The sequence below is a fragment of the Andrographis paniculata genome, unplaced genomic scaffold (assembly GCF_009805555.1).
Source record: "Andrographis paniculata isolate CXL003 unplaced genomic scaffold, ASM980555v1 Contig62END, whole genome shotgun sequence".
In the NCBI taxonomy this organism is placed as follows: Eukaryota; Viridiplantae; Streptophyta; class Magnoliopsida; order Lamiales; family Acanthaceae; genus Andrographis; species Andrographis paniculata.
Genome location: NW_026137598.1, coordinates 6,755,533 through 6,773,326, shown reverse-complemented (window position 1 = coordinate 6,773,326; position 17,794 = coordinate 6,755,533). Strand labels below are relative to the sequence as shown.

The window sequence follows — 17,794 nt, the reverse complement described above, 5'->3', positions numbered from 1 at the left end:
ATGTATATACTATACATTTTATAAATATTAAAATAAGAAAATGAAAAAAAAAAATACATGCCTCTCTGGACTCTCTCTCTCTAGAGGTCTGAGAAGAAGCGCGGGAAGTCACCATCGGAAGACTTGACAATGGAAGTCTTCTTCCTCGAAGTATTTCCATCTTTCCATCTGAAATGCAGTTCCAAAAGATGGACGCTCGTCGAATTCCATTCGCTCTGCTATTTCTCTGCTTCACCTCAATCGCTGCCGGCAGCAGCAGCAGCAGTCCACCCGAGGGGATTTCAATCAACTGCGGCTCAGCCGGAAATACTACAGCGGGAAATGGCAAGGAATGGTTGGGAGACGCACGGATGAAATCGCCGTCGCTTTTGAGAATTGAAGGTTCATCAACCACTTCAACCGTTGTTCGTAAGAAGCTGATTTCCGGTGATGATTCTGTTCCCTACCGAACAGCGAGGATCTCTCGTTCTCTATTCTCCTACGCAATTCGAGTGAGTTCAGGTCAGAAAACACTTCGCCTTCATTTTAATCCGGCTCCGTACAAGGGTTTCATAGGGTTTAAGGACCTGTTCACTGTTGAAGTCGGTAAATTCACTCTGCTTGGTAACTACAGCGCTTCGCTCACTGCTCAAGCTCTTGGTGTAAATTCTGTTGTGAAGGAATTCAGTTTATACTTGCATGATCATCAACAATTGAATATAGTCTTCACTCCTGCAAGGGATTCTGAATTGCAAAATTCATATGCCTTCATAAATGGAATTGAGATTTTTTCTGTGCTCCCAAGTCTTTCTTATCTCAGTTATGAAGATTCTGGAGTTCCAGTGGTTGGTCAGAAGAACAAAGTCTATGTTGATTACAACACTGCACTTGAATTAATCCACAGATTACTCGTCAGACAGATTAGTGTATCCGTTGGAGATTTTGATCATATGTATCCAAGGTGGATAACTGAAAAGGCCAGAGAGGTGAGAAATAATATCTGGAGAGTACCTGTGGATGTAGGATTTCAATACTTGATTAGGCTCCATTTCTCTCAGATGGGATACAAACTTATTGGGTCTGATCCCTTGATGTTTGAGGTCCTCATTAATGAAGTCATTGCTCATACTAATGTTGATACTGCAAACCGAGGGAGTGGACATGATGTTCGTTGGTATGTGGATTATGCGGCGGAGATGAGAGGGCACAAAAATGAGATTAGACGTGATCTAGTGATTTGTCTGCGTTTGTGTGATAAACTTATAGATGGGAATGGACTTCTTGCTGGATTTGAGGTGTTTAAGTTGAGTAACCTTCATAATAGTCTTGCCAGTCCAAATCCCTTGCCTCGAGATCTAAGTGAACCACTCCAAACAATCCAAACTTTACTCTTGGTCCTTGGTCGTAGATATGTGATTGTAAATGTTCTGATAATCATACTTTGTGTGGTAAATGTTGTTGGTCACAAGTTGCAGGAAGTTTGGGGAGCTAGCATTTGTGAGGAAGAAAATAATGTGTCTTCCAGGGCTCAACGGCTCTGTCGCCGCTTTTCACTATCTGAGATCCAATTAGCCACAAGAAATTTCAGTGCTGAACTCTTGATTGGAAGGGGTGGATTTGGTAAAGTCTACAAAGGCATCATTGATAATGGTGAAACTACTGTTGCTATAAAGAGGTTAAAATCAGACTCAAGCCAAGGTGCACATGAGTTTTTGACTGAGATCGAAACACTTTGTGATCTTCGACATTATAATCTTGTCTCTCTAATTGGTTATTGTAATGGGCACAAAGAAATGATTCTTGTTTACGAATATATGGTAGGGGGAACACTAGCAGACCACCTATTTAAGTTCCCACGGGAAAGTGATAATAGTTCCTCTCTCACCTGGAAGCAACGGCTTAATATTTGCATTGGAGCTGCTCGTGGACTGGACTATCTTCATACAGGAAATGGAGTTATACATAGAGATGTAAAAGCTTCAAACATTCTCCTAGATGAAGACTTTGTAGCAAAGGTTTCGGATTTTGGCTTGGCCAAGCGTGAAGATAGAAGCAAGCTAGGAAGCCATGTGAGCACTAGAGTAAAGGGGACAAGAGGTTACTTTGACCCATATTACATCAACACATGTAAGCTAACTAGGAAAAGTGACACTTATGCCTTTGGGGTGGTTCTTTTCGAAACATTATGTGGGAGACCTGCAGTGGACGATAGTCTTTTGGAAGATGAGCAGATATTGATTAGGTGGGCTCGAGAGAAAATCAGTAAGGGGAACATTGATCAGATTGTATCTTCTAGCCTGAGGGAAGAAGTCTCAGAAGAAAGCCTAAGGGCTTTCATAGCAGTTGCCGAAAGATGCTTGCACGATGAACCCAAGCAACGGCTGACAATGAATGAAATTGTGCTGAAACTTGAGTTAGTCCTTGAGCTTCAGGATAAAAGAAAAGTTTCGGGGATAATTGAATCAGAGCATGTTCTTGATGATAACAGGGGTGGTATGCCAGTATATACCGTGCAGCCGACACTGGGCCCTGTAGGTTTGCAGAGTGGTGCATCTTCACCAAGAGATAAAACAAATATTGAAGTGGTGGCTAATTCACAGAAGTCTTCTAGTAAGAGAGGTAAAAAGAAAGCCTCAACACATAAACCATTGTGGATTTGGCCTTGGGAAGGTATTTGGAGCTTAATGAAACAATCCAAAAGATATGAATTGTTGCTGGAAGGAGGTTTGTTTCCTTTTTCTTTATTAATCTTTAAGACTTTATCTCTATATGTTAATCATACAAAGTGCTTAATGGTTACAGTTCAGACAACAAAGTTTGATTGGAATACAATTGCAGCTGCTACCAATAATTTCTCATCATCAAATAAACTTCGACGTGATGCTTTTGGTTCTGTTTATAAGGTGAACTCTTCTATATGCTACACTACACCAATAAGATAAAGTGAGGATGTTTCTTCTCTATCTGTACCCTAATTATATATACGTAATTTTTATAGGGTGTTTTACCTACAGGACAAATGGTTTTGGTTAGAAGGTGGTCATGTCAATCCAAACATGGGTTGGACCTATTTGTTACTGAGATCCATTCGCTTTCTACTTTTCAACATAAAAACATTGTTAAACTACTTGGCTATTGCTTGCATAAAGAAGAAGGGTTCCCTGTATATGAATTCATGGTTAATGGAAATATGGATACTCTTATAGGTTAGTGTTTTGTCGTCCTTTTCTAAATCATAGCATTATTACCCTGAACAACAGATTATGAGCTGACTCTTTTACTCTAAGGTTGTGGGCGGCTTCATTACGTTTCATGGGCAGGGCGCATGAAAATCATAATGGGAATTGCACAAGGAATAGTGTATCTTCATCAAGATTCTGGACTAAATGTCATTCACAGAGATATCAAAGCCAGCAACATTTTGCTGGATGCTGAGATGAATCCTAAGATTTCTGGTTTTGCCTTAGTGAAGGTTATTAGTGAACATCAATCTGAATTGGAGAGTAGATTAGTTGGGACCTAGTAAGTATCAATGTTTCTGATCCCCATCATGCTTCAATCTGTATTGATTAATTATAGTTTGGTATTTGTGTGCATGTTCAGTGGCTATATGTGCCCCGAATACGCTTTGAGAGGGAAGCTATCCGTTAAAACAGATGTGTACAGCTTCGGCATTGTAGTCCTGAAAATTGTAGTTGGATTAGGAGCATATAATGATGGTACCTATGAATCTCTGGAAGACAAGGTAAAGTACAAATTAAACATCTTGATATTCTGCCTTGACAAATGAATATGTTCCCCTTTCATTACCCGCCCAAGAAATGATGAAATTATTGACTTTTTTTGGCACATTCCAGGCTTGGATGAAGTGGAAAGAAATGAGAGAATTAGATCTGGTAGATGAATCACTTAGAGGTGAATTTCCAGTGGAAGAAGCTGGAAGATGCATTCAAGTTGCTCTATTGTGCATCCAATCCGACCCTCATGACCGACCAGCTATGCATTGTGTGGTCAGAATGTTGGAAGGGATCCAGCCATTGTTGCCGCTTGCCCGAAACTAGATCGATGGATCCATGATTGATTACAGATTAATCACCTAGTCTACTGCTTGGCTTGCTACTGGTAAGTAGTTGTAGTTATGAATTGAGTCTTGTGATTTCCTTCCATTTCACCTCACCCACCCACCCTGTGAATAATGATTAATGAATGCATGCTTCAGACAATCCCTTTTGGTAGTAATTCGTTCTGGTTTTTATTTATGTCCATTGCTTCATCTTCAGTGCCCTACCTGCTGCCCACATTACTATCACTATCCTGGAGAAATTTCGTAGCATGTAGAAAACAGAGAGGAACTCCTGAAATTCCAGGTAAGTATATAAATTAACCCCCTCACCTGTTCTGCCCTTTGTCTGTCTTACTATTTTTACTGCAAATCTTTCTTAACTACACAAAAATAATAATAATAATAATAATAATAATAATAATGATTGAAAAGCACCATTTACAAATCTTCCTGAGGGTTTCTATTTGATGTGTTGTTTTGTAATAGAAAAAATAAATTATATTCCATCGCCTTATAATGCATGTATTATCACAGCACGTTCTATCACTATTGGAAAGATTGTTTATTAAGATCAGACTATTTTATCTCAAATGTGGAATCTTTTACTTTGCACCATAGAATATATTATATCAAATTCATATTTTCTTTTTTTACAAAATATTATATTGCAATCAATTTTAATTTATATATATATTTTAAAATTACAAAAATCCAATAACATCACGTAAGCAATATGGGCCTGTGCCGTTTGCCTCCTGGGCCCTATACACACATTGGCCTATTTTGACGCAGCCCATTATATTTAACTAACAATTGTACAATTTTCATAAACTAAGAGTACTAATAAAAAATTTGGGGTGTGTTTATGTTGCAAGAAAAACGGGTTAGTCCCACACCATTGCGAAATATTGTACCAAATTAATAGATTTTTTATAGTCTTTTGACAGAATTTTTCTGAAATATCGTACCTAATTAATAAATTTTTTATAGTTTTTTGACAGAATTTTTCTGGCAAAATTAAAACATTTAACAAAGTTCGACTACATCCTCAGACTCCAACCAAACTTATAAGAGAAAGATAAGAAATACAAAGAATAGGGGATTGTGTTGGGGAATATTTTGAAGCAAAGGGAATTGGTGAATTTATAGAAAAATTTCTCTCCCATTTCATTCTTGCAAACGATGTGGGAGGAGGTGGAGGGCAGCCATTTTTGACTTTTTAACAGTTTAGATGAGGTTTTTTGTTTTCTTTTTTAAAATTTTGAAAGTTTGAAAAAAAGTTAAAATAATTAACGATTTGATATTCTACTCGAGAAAAAAGTGTATTTGACGTGATGTTAATTAAAAAAATGAATATTTCCGTGAAGGTGTGTCGCGTAAAATAAAATAAGATCATAATAATAATAATAATAATAATAATAATATTAAAAATCCAGTTAAAGTAATAAGAAGACAAGAGTGAAGACACTGACATGCACAAAATTGGAAGAGGTGAAAGAAGACAAGACAAGAGCTCCTCAACCGATTTCTGTGGCCGATATTCAATTTTCAATTCATCCATTGAAACCCTCCTCAATTCCCAAATTAATTCTCCCCGATGATGTCCATGTCCATGTCCATGTCCATGGCGGTTTTCTCCCCAAAATCGCCGTGCCTCCCCCGCGCGCCTCCCTCACAAACCAATTTCACTTTCAGGCCTCAATCCCTCCCTAGATTGCCCGCCAAAACACTTCACTTCCACTTACTGGTGGCCGCCGATAATGCCTCCGTGGTCTCCTCCGATACGGTCACTCCCGAGGACTCCGCCGGCTCAAATGGCTCTCCTTCCTCGCCGTCTCAGCCGCCCTTCGCGGCGGAGGCGACGGCTGGCAGCTTTCAGGACCCTAGGTGGGTTGGGGGAACGTGGGATCTGAAACAGTTCGACAAGGATGGGAAGACCGACTGGGATGCCGTCATTGATGCTGGTAATTACTCCTCATTCTACTCTCTGCTGCATTTGAGCATTGTTTTCAATTTTTTGTTTTGCTTACGTCAACAATTATTTCTATGATCATCCGTAGATCTGTTAGAGATGTATGTTTGATCTGTTTTTTTTGCAATTTTGAGTGTGCTTTTTGTGAGGAAGTAGTAATTGTTGATGGTTGTTGAAACATTGGATTGGGGAGTTAACATCATTGATTCTTATCAGACAGCTACTTCGATTCCGTTAGTTGTAGAAGGAAACAAGCTTAGTTAATGTTATTGAAAGAAATGAAACTGCAATGCCGCTGGAGATAATTGAACCTATCTGATAGTGAAGTTGTAAGGAGAAGGACTACCTAAGTTTCTATTAGGAGATGAAGGAACAATGATTTCTTCACTTTGTTCTTACTCTCTTCTTTTACTGAAGAGAATAGAGCAAAATGGAATTTTGGAGTTTATGATTACATCAAGTGTTTTTATGGTCTTTGCAGCCAATGCTATAGCTACGTTTTCGGCTCTTTTTCTGGGCTTTCTACGTTTGTGTGTATGAAAACAAACCTTTTTAGTTGGAGACAACATTTATACTCTTAAAATGTTGGTAGATAGTCGTTTTTAGACCCTATTGTGTATTTATATGAATTTACCGATGGATGCAGTAATTCTACAGATTACAATCTAGAGAATGCATTCTCATATGTCAATCATATAGCTCTTCATTCTTAGCATTGGAAATGCAATATTCAACTACTTCATATTGATTCTGAGTTATCGATAGATTTTAGTCATGGCACACAATGTCATACGTTAGTTGATAATTTGTCCGTTTTCTGATTCTCTTGATCGCTCAATATATAAGTTTGTCTACTGACGATTCTTGCAGAAGTAAAACGGAGGAAATGGATGGAAGAAAACCCGCAATCGTCGAGCAACGAAAGCCCTATCGTTTTCGATACTTCCATTATTCCATGGTGGGCGTGGATGAAGAGATTTCACCTTCCTGAAGCCGAACTCCTCAATGGTTTGCACACTTCTTTCCTCATCGGTTTTCCAAAGTTATATCACCGAATGCCCAAACTTTACAGACATGTCTGCATTTTGCAGGCCGTGCTGCGATGGTAGGATTCTTTATGGCGTATTTTGTCGACAGTTTGACGGGCGTAGGCCTCGTCGATCAGATGAACAACTTCATATGCAAAACATTGCTGTTTGTCGTCGTAGCGGGTACCCTTCTGATACGAAAGAACGAGGATATAGAGACCCTCAAGAAATTACTTGACGAGACAACATTCTACGATAAGCAGTGGCAAGCGACCTGGCAGGACGAATCCCCGAGCAGTAGTGGTTCGGGATCAAAAGATTGAAGAAGTACTATGTTCTGATCTGTTCTGTTTTTTTTTTTTTTTTTCCTAAATGAAGTATGCGGTTTTTATAAGATGATCGTAGCTATGTTTATCGTTGTAGCAATGATTTCTTGTCATGACTTTCTTTGAAATCATCAAGAAAGTGTTTTCTTCTTGCTAATATGTTAATACCGGTGATGGTTAGGGTGTTGATTAAGGTTAATCAAAATTAAGTATAGGCTGGTAATACATTGTCTGAATTGATTGGTTATGTGTGGATTTTTTATCATGTATCGTTAGTTTATCACGGATATCTTGCCGGACTACTATGTAGTGTTCATATGCTGTATTTGTTCCGTGCTATTTTTTAAAACAGCACACAAACAAGACACGTCACCTGCTTGTTCATAATTACAACGTGTGTGTGCGCTGTATAAGAGTATGTCATGCATTAAAATCAGCTATTGCATGGGCTAAAATGCTGTGTTTGTATTATATTTACCATGTGTTGTTTGTTAGTATATTGAGTGCTGGTCCATACAATACTGAATTTTAAATTCGGAACTGTTATATGTTCTTTTATCAGAATATGATACTCGTTATTGGGCTGAATTAAAAAATTTACCAGAGACTGCAGCCCAACTTAGGTTATAACTGCCGTCCTAACACACAATCATTCATCATCTCTAAAAGTTAAAATATCTCTATTGAATGGAACATTGATTGTTTGTTTATTTTGCAGAATTGGGAAATAATTATGCAGGCCTCTGAAATGGACAATGAACCTCCGGAGGATCTAATAAACGAGGAAACATTCGGTTTGAGAAAGGATAAAATTGTTGGTCAAATTTGGGCAGAATCAGAATGTCCAAAGCAACATTACATACGACAATCTTCTTGATTGGGAAGCCTCTTTTCCTTCCTTTGCATTGAAACTCATATTTATTACAACGTTGAAGAAGCTTTCTTTTTTGCAAGAAACGAAGACAACAACCATCCCTTCGATCTATCCAACTGTTGATTCTTGTCTTCATCGAATTTCCGTAGAATCGGATCGCAACAGCCTTCGCTCGCGACCATCATGGTAAGGCTACTTACCGATCCTCCTCGAATCGATCATCTTTCGATCTGATCGAAATGGTTACATATTCTTGCAGACAAGTCGTTGCTGCCGGGGAAAGGCTGTGTCGGTGGCGATATATTCCGAGAGGCCGAGAAACAGCCTCATCTCAACCAAGGATCAACGAAACAACATCCACCACCACCACTACCACCACCACCACCACCACCATCAGTACTACGATTACCATACCTTCCATCGAAAAAATATTTCGGAGAATGAAGCCGGAAAAAGAGGGTACAACCGGAAAGCTGAGCTTCTCAACTATGCAAGATATCTCCGATCATCTGCTCGACCCGATTCCTCAGCTACTTCGCATTCAGCCTCTAATGCCAAACACCATTCTCCGATGCAGGTTTGCAAGACCGAGTATTCGACATTCCTGACATTCCAGGAATTCAATTTTATTGCATTATGTAGTTGTAGTATAAAGATCATTAGTTTCTTATCTTACTTTCGGTAGATCGTTCCGGTCGATGACAAGATGAAGCGTTCGAGCTCTGCGTCATGTTTCCGTAACTGGGAGTTCATCGTACCAAACTTTCTCAAGCCAACGACGCTTATCAAGAGCACCAAAGGCAAAGGAAAGAAGAAATCGAAGAATACTGTTCCCACAGCGTCGAAGATGAAAAATCTCGTGAAAAGCTTTCGGGTAAAGTGATCGAAAGCTACGCTCATCGTTGATTTCAAAGGCATAAACTAACGGCGAAATTTTTTGTACTCTGTAGGTGCGAAAAGACGGAAGCTTTGTCTCCAAAGTGATGCAGACGCTACAAAAACGTCATTAGGACAAGGTGATCGTGTAGATTTGATCTTGATCGATGAAGAATTTTCCTAGAACTCAATTCTCGCGACAGTAGCTTCTGTTTCTGTTGCGTAGTCGAAAACATATATATATGTTTCGAGAAAAACTTTCTATTGATGAACGACGACTTAACCGAATCATCGATGTCTAGAAACCTAAGGAGCTGCTAACAAAGACAGCAATAGGAACTCTAACAACATGGCCCTTATTACCTTCAAAAACCATCTCCCCAAAAGTGTAAGCATTTGTTCTCTGAGTAGCTTTCAGAACAAGTGTGACGTGCCTCGACGCGCTCGCGCTGATCTTAAACGCAGCCGGCATCACACTAATGCTAACTCCGACAGGTTCTCTCAGGACAACTCGGTACTTCTCGTCGAAAAGTCCTACATTCGTCACCCTTCTTACCACCTTCCTCGATCCAACCAGGTTTGAAATGGTGATGCTCGCCGTGTTCAGATCCGAGCACCACTCCTTCCTGTTTTCGCGGCATCCGACTCCCACTGCCCGCCTTATCGACATGTCGTCAACGCCCGGGACGGCGCACAGAAACTCTATATAGTTGTGGAAGTGCGCATTGAACACGAGCCCCGGATCGAGGGCCTTGGAAGGATTGATCGAGCCCGCCCCGAAATCGAAGGGCGTCGCCGGAGACAGCTTGTTCTTCCTCTGAGCTAGAATGGGAGAGTCGGAATGGTCAATCACGTCGGCAGTAGTCATGATCGCTGAAGTGATCGCCGCCGGCGTCCAGTCGGGGTATTTTTGCTTTATCAGAGCAGCAACCCCCGCGACGTGCGGCGTAGCCATGCTCGTCCCCGAGAGCAATGCGAAGCTCTGCCCTGTAAACACCGAGCTGGTCGTATTAATGTTAAAATCCTAAATCGATGTTTCGAAGCTCTAGAAATTAATTGATGTCGACGTTTCGCAACTAAATGTACCTTTGATATATTCATCTCCTTCACTGTTGGGACTCCAAGCAGCCCATATTGATGAACCTGGAGCCATGACATTAGGTTTCAGGACATCAGCAGCTTCTAGAAGAGCATTGTTCACGTCGGGGCCTCGCGACGAGTACAATGCGACAATCGGGGCTTGGCCAGTGTAAGTAGCTCTCCGGCCATCCAATATCCGTGCTTTGGCTCTGAATCCGACGGCTCTACCGCTTCGACTCCTCACCGTATTTGAATTGTAGTATTCCCACAGTGCCTGTGACAAAAGAAAGTGCGAAAAAATTTCAGGTTGAACCATTGGGATTACTGCGTTCGGTTCGGTTGGGTCGAATGCGTACCGAAGAAGATTCCAGATTGTTTAGAATGATTCCGGGGACTCTTAGGGTCACCGTGGCGCCCTTTATCTGCTCGGAACCGATGTCGGGATCCATGGTCAGGATGAAACCGGCTGCCCCGATTCTTTGGATGACGGCTGCCACTTTAGAGATGCTCGCAGCTTCGGATTCGAAGTCGAATGTGTATGTGCAGATGATCAGCTTTCCTCTGACCAAGCTGTGTATAAAAGAATTGGCACTTTGGCAGCTCTCGACGAGCCCGGCTGTGATGTTCTGATGGGAAACATCTGCAGCAGCAGCAATGGGGAAGAACACTTCTCCGGCTGTAGGTGCTGCAACAGATCATAGGCATGATGTTTTATCGAATTTTTAGATCAAATGATAGTTCTGCATCTATCTTGAAAGCGATAATAGATCATTGACTACTTACGTGAAAGTCCATTGCCGATCAAATGTTGGCCGTTCCCAAGGGTAACGTAAGTACTGTATTTCCTGTCGGTTATGGACGCGGCAACGCTGGTGATCCAAGGGCTGAAGGAGAGTATAGAGCTCGACGAGGGGCCGCCGTTTCCGACAGCTTGAACAACCAGAACACCGGCTTTTGTCGCGAATAGAAGTTCGAGTTCTAGAATGTTCAAGAATGCAGACAATCCGGAAGGAACGCTCGATGGTCCTATCGAAAGGCTTAGTATGTCAACACCATCTTCTACTGCCTTCACAAAAATCAGCCACACTTTCCCTAGTAAGTCGATTTTGATTCTATTCAGGTGTCGAAATCATAAAGATATTTACAACCTGATCAACTGCAGCGACAACATCAGACATGTAGCCTCCGAAGGGATACAGAGCTTTGTACACAGCAATCCTGCATCAGAGCACAAGATAAACTCGAATCTAGATGTCGAAATTTTGACTAAATAGCTAAGAACGAATTTGTTTATGTTACCTTGCTCCAGGCGCCATGCCGCTTGCATAGCCATAGTTGAAGTTGTTGGTGAAGACAGGAACATGGTAGTTCCCGGCTGCTATCGAGGCTGTATGGCTGCCGAACACAGAACATCGTCACTCTATATCATGCTCATCTCTTGAACGCTTATATACTTATCACACACATATACATATATATATATATATATGAAACTTTGTTCATTACTTGCCTGCCATGGCCATCAGCATCGAAGGGGGAAGCATAGTCCCGAGATGAATTAAATTCTTCTGCAGCGATTGCAGCGCGTGCAAAGTACTGTGCGCCGACGATCTTGCCATTACAAGCTGAGGATGGAAACCGATCCCCGGTAGCACATCTTCCTTTGAACTTTCCGTTCTGGGCAAAAGTACTCCGGCTTGAGGCAGGTGGTGCTTTGGTTGTGAAGCTGGGATGGGCAGGATTGATCCCGGTGTCTATTAGGCCAATCACGACACCATCGCCTGCAACGTTGGATCCACCTAAGCTTGGCCAAGCACCTTCTGGGATTCCTAAGAAATCCGGCGTATGTGTTGTGAACTTCTCGATTTTTACATCTTCTTGGATGGATTGAACTCCCTCTGCATGACGTAGCGAATGAAGCATCTGCAGGATATGCCATAAAATCGCATTTCATTAGACATTACAAGAATCCATCTAAACTTAAAACACGAACAACGTTCCCATCTGTAAACACATTGACACCATACATCGTCCCCCTTGATATCGACTGCAAAGCCGTTCAACAAATGCGTGTAGCTATAGAGTTTGACATATGCGCCTTCTTGGTTGAGGGATTGGAGGAAAGCCTCGTGCTCCCGTCTAATCCAATCTTTGTACAATGTAACATCCTCATCGCCCCTATACAAAAAGATATATAAAAAAAAAAGAAAAGAAAATTCAGTGAGAAGACTTACCTTATGATCACTTGAATATTTCTAGATCCGAAATCAAACGAACCTTAGTGGTGTCATTACGACCGGATCATCCTCCATGAGAACCATAAAGACCTTGCCGTGGACCGCGAACATCCATTGGTGGATCGAAGAGATGAGAACAATGATGACAACGAATATCATGGACTAAGAAGCAGTTAGTAGTTAATAGAGTAGAGAATAAAAGGAGAGGCACAGCTGATTCGCCATGAATTCTATCGAGCAATCAATGTAATGCGTGCACAACAAGAACATAAATGCTTATGAATGAGCACAAGAAAGGTGTTTCTAAACTACAAAATGAGCACAAGATTTGTGTTACAGAACTGCTACACTGCATGCACTATGCACGTACATAATACATTGCCATACATCTTAGCCTGCTTTAATTTTGTTTCCTTTTTATTATGGAGTAAATTAATTGATTAAAAAAACTAAAGTATATAATTGAGTACCATAACATATTTGCTAGAAAAAGGCTTGCATTCCTTTATAAGTATCACCTCTCCATGCTTATATTGTTAAAATATTTCAACCATCAATCCAACAAGTGATTGATTCAGCAACAGAAGATCAAATTTGGCGCCTGCTCGGGCCAAAAGAGTTGTCAAAAGTGAGCCTACTAATCTGAAGATTTCCAATTTTCACTTCCAAGTTTCTTGTAAGATGGTAACTTAAATATTTCCCTGAAACAATAACTCAAATTTAAGAATGAATTCAAAATGATTTTTCTTGCCTAATCTGCAGGGCAGGGTAAAGTATGATAGGTGAGGAAACTTGATGCCCCAAACATGGTGAATCATGCACCATTTTCTGGACATATAATGTTAGGAAACAGCTCCATGATAATTTAATGCGATCTTTGCTGCCGAGTATACTCCCAAAGTGCAAGGGCACCGCTGACATGAACATTTAGGGACCTAACTACTCCTAGCTGTGGAATCTCAATGCAAGCATCCAACATGTGTATTGTCTCTACAGGTATTCCTTCCTTCTCATGACCAAGAACTAATACCTATGGAGGAACACAAAGAAAAGAAAAAGGTCAATTGTTTTCATTTCAGCAAATGAAAAGAATCACCAACCACAGATAAAGGTTCACTAATTAAGGCTAAATGTATACGCAAAGTTTTTTGTAGCCAAGATAACATATGGAAATCTGTTTTATATTTATAAGCACATGAAGAAGTATATAAACAAGGAGTGAATTTATTCAAGGGGTAAAGACATCATCAACTTGTGGTAGTAAATCTAAAACTCAAGGATCAACCAAATTGAGCATACCCAGTCAAAAGACCTTATCCTCGGTAGATTATGCACAACTGTAGATACTCATTAGAAAAGCATGAGAACACTGCACTCTTTTTTAGCAATTGCGCCAAAACTAACAGAAAGACAAATTAATATCTATGGTGTTTCTCATATTTCAAATAGATTAACTGCCCAAGTCTAGGCCATGAAGATAACTTGCTCTAATCACACTCACATAGCATTTTCATTTGTAGTAAAAGGTGATGAGAGAGGACAAGTGTCCACTTGACTTAATACACGGCCCTCTAAAAATTTTGTTACAATAACCTAGATGAATATTTATCTTAGTCTAAGACTACTTTGTTTAAACTTTGTTCTAATCCCTCATACCATTCCAAGATGACAAATGATGAGCCCATACGAAGTGCCCCAAGGAGAAATTCCCTGATAAAACTGCTAGTTCTAGGTTAGGTGAATTCATATTCATAATCATATGATGCATATTATATAAATTATCTATTTTAAAGCAATTATATCAAATCATATTAATTGTGATTGATACAAGAGTTATATTAAAAGATTTAATGTTTGGTATTATTTATTTATTAAAAAAGAAAAGACCTAAACATAGCCAAAACTATTTTACCTATATGATTAAACAAAAAATAGATTTCACAAGTATGTGCTGCATCCTACAGATAAATACCCATCTTTATGTATGAATCCTAAACACTAGAAGAGAAAATATAATGGAGAGCTGACATCAAAATAGCACTTTGGACATTTTGTTTTGTCATATCCTTCATTATCTTTCTTGTGACAACTCAAAGCATTATCTTTGTAAATATTTATGTTTATAAGATCATCCAAAGCAACCCTAGTTCAAGATTAGAATAGAAACATCATCACTTTCTATTTTGAGAGGGAAGCATTTTAAACATTTATATTTAACACAGAAGGATCAACTTAATAATAATAATACAGCAGTGCACGGTAATAAAATTCTAGTGGCACAGACTCACAGTCTTCGTAGGAAAATTGTATTGGTCCATTGGTACACTATTTGAGGTCTGCTCCAGACCTAAGATGGTGAAGTTCTCTCGTTTCTTTTTCTCCAAGAATGCCTTCATGTTTCCAACTGGAACTTCCACAATGGGAACCCACTTCTCTGCTGTTACACTGATAAAACAAGGGCACTTTAGCACATATTTAGAAAATGCCTTAAAAAGTTGCTAACAATGTTGACAGATATAATTGGACTTGGACCTAATCAAATTTGACAAGTCTAATTAGATTGACCTGCTAATGTGTGTTACTTAGTGATGCCATTATACATGTACTTTTGCATTATTTAGTTCTTTAATCCAAATTAAAGGAATTGATAGGTTTATACACTAGGAACATTATATCTACATGTTCTCAATGCAAAAGATTCAGGAAAGGGATCCTCATGACATACAAACACACAAGAAATAGACTTGGAAACAGCATCATACACAAACTAACTCTTGATTTCATCTACTAAACATGAATAAGACTACATACAATAGTAATCTGAAAGTTTCCGGACTAAAGTTCAGTATTAATGTTTAGTTAAATTTTAAAATGCATCACGACATTTTGCTATTTTAAGCAACAAACTACTGCATTATTTCAATAAATTAAAATCCCAAAAGCAGTTGTAGAGTGTAGACTTGTATTATTTCATGTAACAAAGTTAACATTTACTCAATAATTGATATGGATTATTAAATACTATTCAGAAACAACATAAGAAAACCTGAGTCAAACCTTATGAGTTGGAATTGCTTGTCATTTAACACATTTTTGTCTGCAATAACTAGTCCACCTGCTCTAAACACCTGGGAGATGCAAACATAGCACTCATTAAAAATTTTGAGCATAAATCAGTAGACAACTAAGAAACTGTGTAAAGAAGGGCAGTGCAACACTTAAACTGATGTGGCCATAGGCAAAATGCTACATATGTTAAGTACTGAAGTCTAATGTTGCAAACCTCACAGGTCCTTGCCAGCCCAGCAAGATTAGGTATGCGATCTATGAGTGATGCTACAAGAATAATTTGTTGCCTGCTTGACTTCAACTTCTCCACAATCATTCCCCTTGAATGAAGCAACTGATTGAGAAGATGGTCTTCATTTGATATATCTGCATTTGGAGGAAATGCATGAAAATTTTAGGACACCATTAGATGGAAGCAAAAAAAAAAAAAATTGTTAGGATATGAAGCCTGATTATATCCTAAAATCTAGGGATATGATTTGGATATTATATTTTAGATTTTAGATATATGATTTGGATATTATTGTCAAAGGCTTAGGCTATAAATATCCATGTATTCTCACTTTAACATGTGCCTGCGTACTTTATAGTAAAATTCCTGGCTTGGCAGCGCCCCCAGACGTAGATCATCGTGATCGAACTGGGTTACCAAATTCTTGTGTTCTTTTGTCCTTGTTATTTCATCTTGATTTCCTGGAAATTTCCGTAACAAGTGGTATCAGAGCCTAGTTCGTTGATAGGGTGGATTGAGAGGAATCGGACGTTGGATCGTTGTGGGAATCCCTTGTGACCTGCGGAGGTGCCTTGTGTCGAAAGTCTCCTGGCGGTGTTGGGTCGGTCCCGACTGGTAGGTCAGGCAGCGAGTCCCTTTGTGATAGGCGGTGCAAGGTTGGCAGGGAATGATAAGGGTTTCGGAAAACGCAGCGGAGGAGATATCCAATGTGCTCTCATATCAAGTGAACCTTGGTTTGTTTGTGGGAGTCAAGATGGGTGATCATCATGTTGTCAAGGTATTCGATGGTATGAACTTCGATTTCTAAAATATGCAGATAGAAGATTACATGTATGGTAAAGATCTAGATGCGGTATTGAAGGAGAAATTCGAAGACATGGATGAAGCCGAATACAAGAAGATCGACAGGAAGACGATGAGTGCGGTTCGACTAACCCTTTGGGAGAATGTCTCGACTGAATTTAGATTTGAGGCAAAAGGAAAGGGTGAAGATCAAGAATGGTCAAAGTTGAAGCCGAAGAATAAGGACAATGAAGATGCAAGTCAGGTGGTATATTGGAACTGCAAGGGGCACTTGAAACGACAGTGTAGGGCGCCGGAGAAGGATCAGGGTTCAGCAAACGCAACGGAGGAGATATCCGATGCGCTGATTCTGAGCGTCAGCAGTCCAATGGAGTCATGGATTTTGGTCGAGCGTCATTCCACTTATGCAGTGATTCGAGAATCATGGAATCCTATACCACAGGTAATTTTGGTGTTGTTTATCTTGGAGATGATGAGACACTGAAAATTGTAGGTAAAGGGATGATTCGAATCAGAACACCGAATGGTGGGGAGTGGAGATTGGATGAGGTATGTTGAAGTGGAAGATGAAATCAGTCTTCAAGTGGGAGATTGTTAGGATATGAAGCCTGATTATATCCTAAAATCTAGGGATATGATTTGGATATTATATTTTAGATTTTAGATATATGATTTGGATATTATTGTCAAAGGCTTAGGCTATAAATATCCATGTATTCTCACTTTAACATGTGCCTGCGTACTTTATAGTAAAATTCCTGGCTTGGCAGCGCCCCCAGACGTAGATCATCGTGATCGAACTGGGTTACCAAATTCTTGTGTTCTTTTGTCCTTGTTATTTCATCTTGATTTCCTGGAAATTTCCGTAACAAAAATGTTTTTAATGAAAGACTGAATAATTAGGAGCAAAACCAGTGATGACAGAAACTATATATTAACAAATTCCTTAGGAGCTGCAGGAAGTACAGCCAAAATCAAGGTCATGAATTTTTACACTCAATTGGTTTGTAGCGAACATAAGTTCTACTCCACCAACATGATTACCAATAAACACATTAATATTCCGATCAAACAATTTTTCCAATAAAAAAATAATCGCATTAGACTGGGAGATAAGGTTTGTTTTAAAACTAAAAATAAAATATCATCGAAATGCATAAATAAATTATTATGCCTCTGCCATCGACTCAACCCTTTCTTTTGAAGAATTGCATTTAGAATAGAATATTTAATAATGTTGTCGTTAAGATTAAG

The 17,794-nt window shown here is 39.5% G+C and overlaps 5 protein-coding genes across 19 annotated transcripts in view; 2 read left to right on the top strand and 3 right to left on the bottom strand.

The window, feature by feature from the left end:
- The first annotated feature begins 71 nt into the window (after positions 1 to 71).
- Positions 72 to 4,351, top strand: LOC127260882 (putative receptor-like protein kinase At5g39000). 2 transcript variants are annotated; one of them, XM_051288895.1, is made up of 7 exons: positions 73 to 2,703; positions 2,782 to 2,882; positions 2,978 to 3,185; positions 3,267 to 3,501; positions 3,583 to 3,724; positions 3,837 to 4,101; positions 4,260 to 4,351. In XM_051288895.1, exons 1-6 carry the CDS (start codon positions 174 to 176, stop codon positions 4,038 to 4,040), a joined length of 3,420 nt encoding a protein of 1,139 aa, XP_051144852.1. In that variant the 5' UTR covers positions 73 to 173; the 3' UTR covers positions 4,041 to 4,101; positions 4,260 to 4,351. The 2 variants fall into 2 exon arrangements, with proteins under 2 accessions (XP_051144853.1, XP_051144852.1); XM_051288896.1 differs by lacking the exons at positions 3,583 to 3,724; positions 3,837 to 4,101; positions 4,260 to 4,351 and having other exon boundaries at positions 72 to 2,703; positions 2,994 to 3,185; positions 3,267 to 3,402.
- A 1,181-nt stretch (positions 4,352 to 5,532) lies between these two features.
- LOC127260884 (light-harvesting complex-like protein 3 isotype 1, chloroplastic) lies at positions 5,533 to 8,671 on the top strand. 2 transcript variants are annotated; one of them, XR_007840822.1, is made up of 5 exons: positions 5,533 to 6,006; positions 6,885 to 7,022; positions 7,106 to 7,369; positions 8,087 to 8,428; positions 8,502 to 8,671. XR_007840822.1 is itself a non-coding variant. In XM_051288898.1 (3 exons), exons 1-3 carry the CDS (start codon positions 5,640 to 5,642, stop codon positions 7,363 to 7,365), a joined length of 765 nt encoding a protein of 254 aa, XP_051144855.1. In that variant the 5' UTR covers positions 5,533 to 5,639; the 3' UTR covers positions 7,366 to 7,527. The 2 variants fall into 2 exon arrangements, 1 of the variants encoding a protein (XP_051144855.1); XM_051288898.1 differs by lacking the exons at positions 8,087 to 8,428; positions 8,502 to 8,671 and having other exon boundaries at positions 7,106 to 7,527.
- Positions 8,672 to 8,728: 57 nt separating this feature from the next.
- Positions 8,729 to 9,160, bottom strand: LOC127260885 (uncharacterized). The gene is made up of 2 exons (XM_051288900.1): positions 8,919 to 9,160; positions 8,729 to 8,846 (listed from the first exon to the last, which is right to left on the bottom strand). Exons 1-2 carry the CDS (start codon positions 9,158 to 9,160, stop codon positions 8,729 to 8,731), a joined length of 360 nt encoding a protein of 119 aa, XP_051144857.1.
- Positions 9,161 to 9,416: 256 nt separating this feature from the next.
- LOC127260883 (subtilisin-like protease SBT2.5) lies at positions 9,417 to 12,716 on the bottom strand. Its single transcript, XM_051288897.1, has 9 exons — positions 12,476 to 12,716; positions 12,226 to 12,376; positions 11,709 to 12,121; positions 11,498 to 11,593; positions 11,347 to 11,416; positions 10,982 to 11,264; positions 10,555 to 10,883; positions 10,205 to 10,472; positions 9,417 to 10,105 (listed from the first exon to the last, which is right to left on the bottom strand). Exons 1-9 carry the CDS (start codon positions 12,592 to 12,594, stop codon positions 9,417 to 9,419), a joined length of 2,418 nt encoding a protein of 805 aa, XP_051144854.1. The 5' UTR covers positions 12,595 to 12,716.
- A 203-nt stretch (positions 12,717 to 12,919) lies between these two features.
- LOC127260880 (uncharacterized) overlaps positions 12,920 to 17,794 on the bottom strand; it is a 31,738-nt gene continuing 26,863 nt past the window's right edge. For 9 of the 13 annotated variants that reach the window (XM_051288892.1, XM_051288891.1, XM_051288887.1 and 6 more), the window contains 4 exons: positions 15,719 to 15,870; positions 15,493 to 15,563; positions 14,724 to 14,880; positions 12,920 to 13,465 (listed from right to left, as the gene is read on the bottom strand). In XM_051288892.1, the coding sequence (XP_051144849.1) occupies positions 13,301 to 13,465; positions 14,724 to 14,880; positions 15,493 to 15,563; positions 15,719 to 15,870 (545 nt within the window). In that variant the 3' untranslated portion in view covers positions 12,920 to 13,300. Of the gene's footprint in view, positions 13,466 to 14,723; positions 14,881 to 15,492; positions 15,564 to 15,718; positions 15,871 to 16,067; positions 16,198 to 17,263; positions 17,394 to 17,794 lie in introns of those variants that run through there. The other 4 variants (XR_007840820.1, XR_007840821.1, XM_051288893.1 and 1 more) reach the window with 4 other exon arrangements.